At 35.8% G+C, this 1,186-nt stretch overlaps 1 protein-coding gene across 1 annotated transcript; it reads right to left on the bottom strand.

Annotated features, from left to right (window-relative positions):
- Positions 1-101: 101 nt before the first annotated feature.
- On the bottom strand, positions 102-1,023 carry Tsp_14586 (conserved hypothetical protein; the record flags this gene model as incomplete). Its single annotated transcript, XM_003368179.1, has 5 exons — positions 102-167; positions 235-294; positions 349-730; positions 795-967; positions 992-1,023. Coding segments are annotated over 5 exons (713 nt in total), but the record flags the coding sequence as incomplete, so codon positions are not given.
- Positions 1,024-1,186: the final 163 nt, after the last annotated feature.

The raw sequence follows: 1,186 nt of genomic DNA, 5'->3' as shown, positions 1-1,186 counted from the left end.
CCATTCTGATACGTGACGTCACTATGCTGCTTATAGCTTTCAAATCACTGAATACATCAGAAAACAAATAGGACTTTCAGGATCTGTCACATCATATGCGTTCATCGCAAATCCATAACAGACCATGTTGGATGCTCATTGGTTAAACAGAAGAGTGGTGTTTCCAACTATGAAATAAATTTATTTATTTGATGTCAACAACCAAGTGTTAAATACAATTTTACAAATACTTACACTTCCAGATTGTACGCCACTAATATCAAATTCAAGTGGAGCAACAAATGGATATATATCCTAGAGGTAAATATGAAATAGGGCAAATAAATTTGGATTCTTTCATCATCTTACCAATGATGGGTCCAGGCCAAAAGTTTCACCTACTTCTGCATCAATTTCTTTCACTTTTGCACACAAGTATGAACTCAAGCCTTGCGCAAGTTCTTGACAATCACTTTCATATAACATTTGCACATGACGCAATGTCATTAAACCTCCTTTTGTTACAACTCCCAGTATGCATACGTGCTCATCTGGTAACGGAGCCTCTGCTATGCACATAGGTTTAACTGAATCACTGTACACGATTGGTTGTGGAGTTTTCAAAATTCCAACTGGATGTTGCTCAAATGGAAAATTTAAAATACGTTGCGCCCTGAATTGTTGTGCACTTGATTGAAGATCTCCATGAGGATCAGGAGAACCAACACTGACAACATAACCTTCCTGTGGACTGAAATATCAATACATAGTTACGTTTAGTAATAAGTGGATGAATATTATAAAAAGCCAATTACTCCTCCACAATGCAATATGATGATACTAAAACGGTGTCAGTATAGTTTTGATGTCTTCCTGGCACAATTGCTCCCTGACAGGCAATGCCAAGAACGCGTTTAAAGTCCTGTTGTACGGGTTTATATACAAGTGCAAGACTCTCAATTGCCTCTTCCCCACATTCTGAGTTCACCTATAAAATTCAAAAATTACAAACGCCCTGACCCAAACACAAATACATCAATGCTTCTAAAAAAGATTACACTAATTGATGAAGAAAATCAAAACGTATTTTTCCAATGTTATTTTCATTTATCAACTATATAAATTATACTTTTCCAAGTGAACATTTATTTCAATACATTTTACCTGAATTTCAGTGAAAATGCTATGTGGCATTGTAATCCCACTT

This window comes from Trichinella spiralis (assembly GCF_000181795.1).
Source record: "Trichinella spiralis strain ISS 195 chromosome Unknown Scfld2935, whole genome shotgun sequence".
Lineage (NCBI taxonomy): Eukaryota > Metazoa > Nematoda > Enoplea > Trichinellida > Trichinellidae > Trichinella > Trichinella spiralis.
This window is presented reverse-complemented; position numbering and strand designations above follow the sequence as displayed.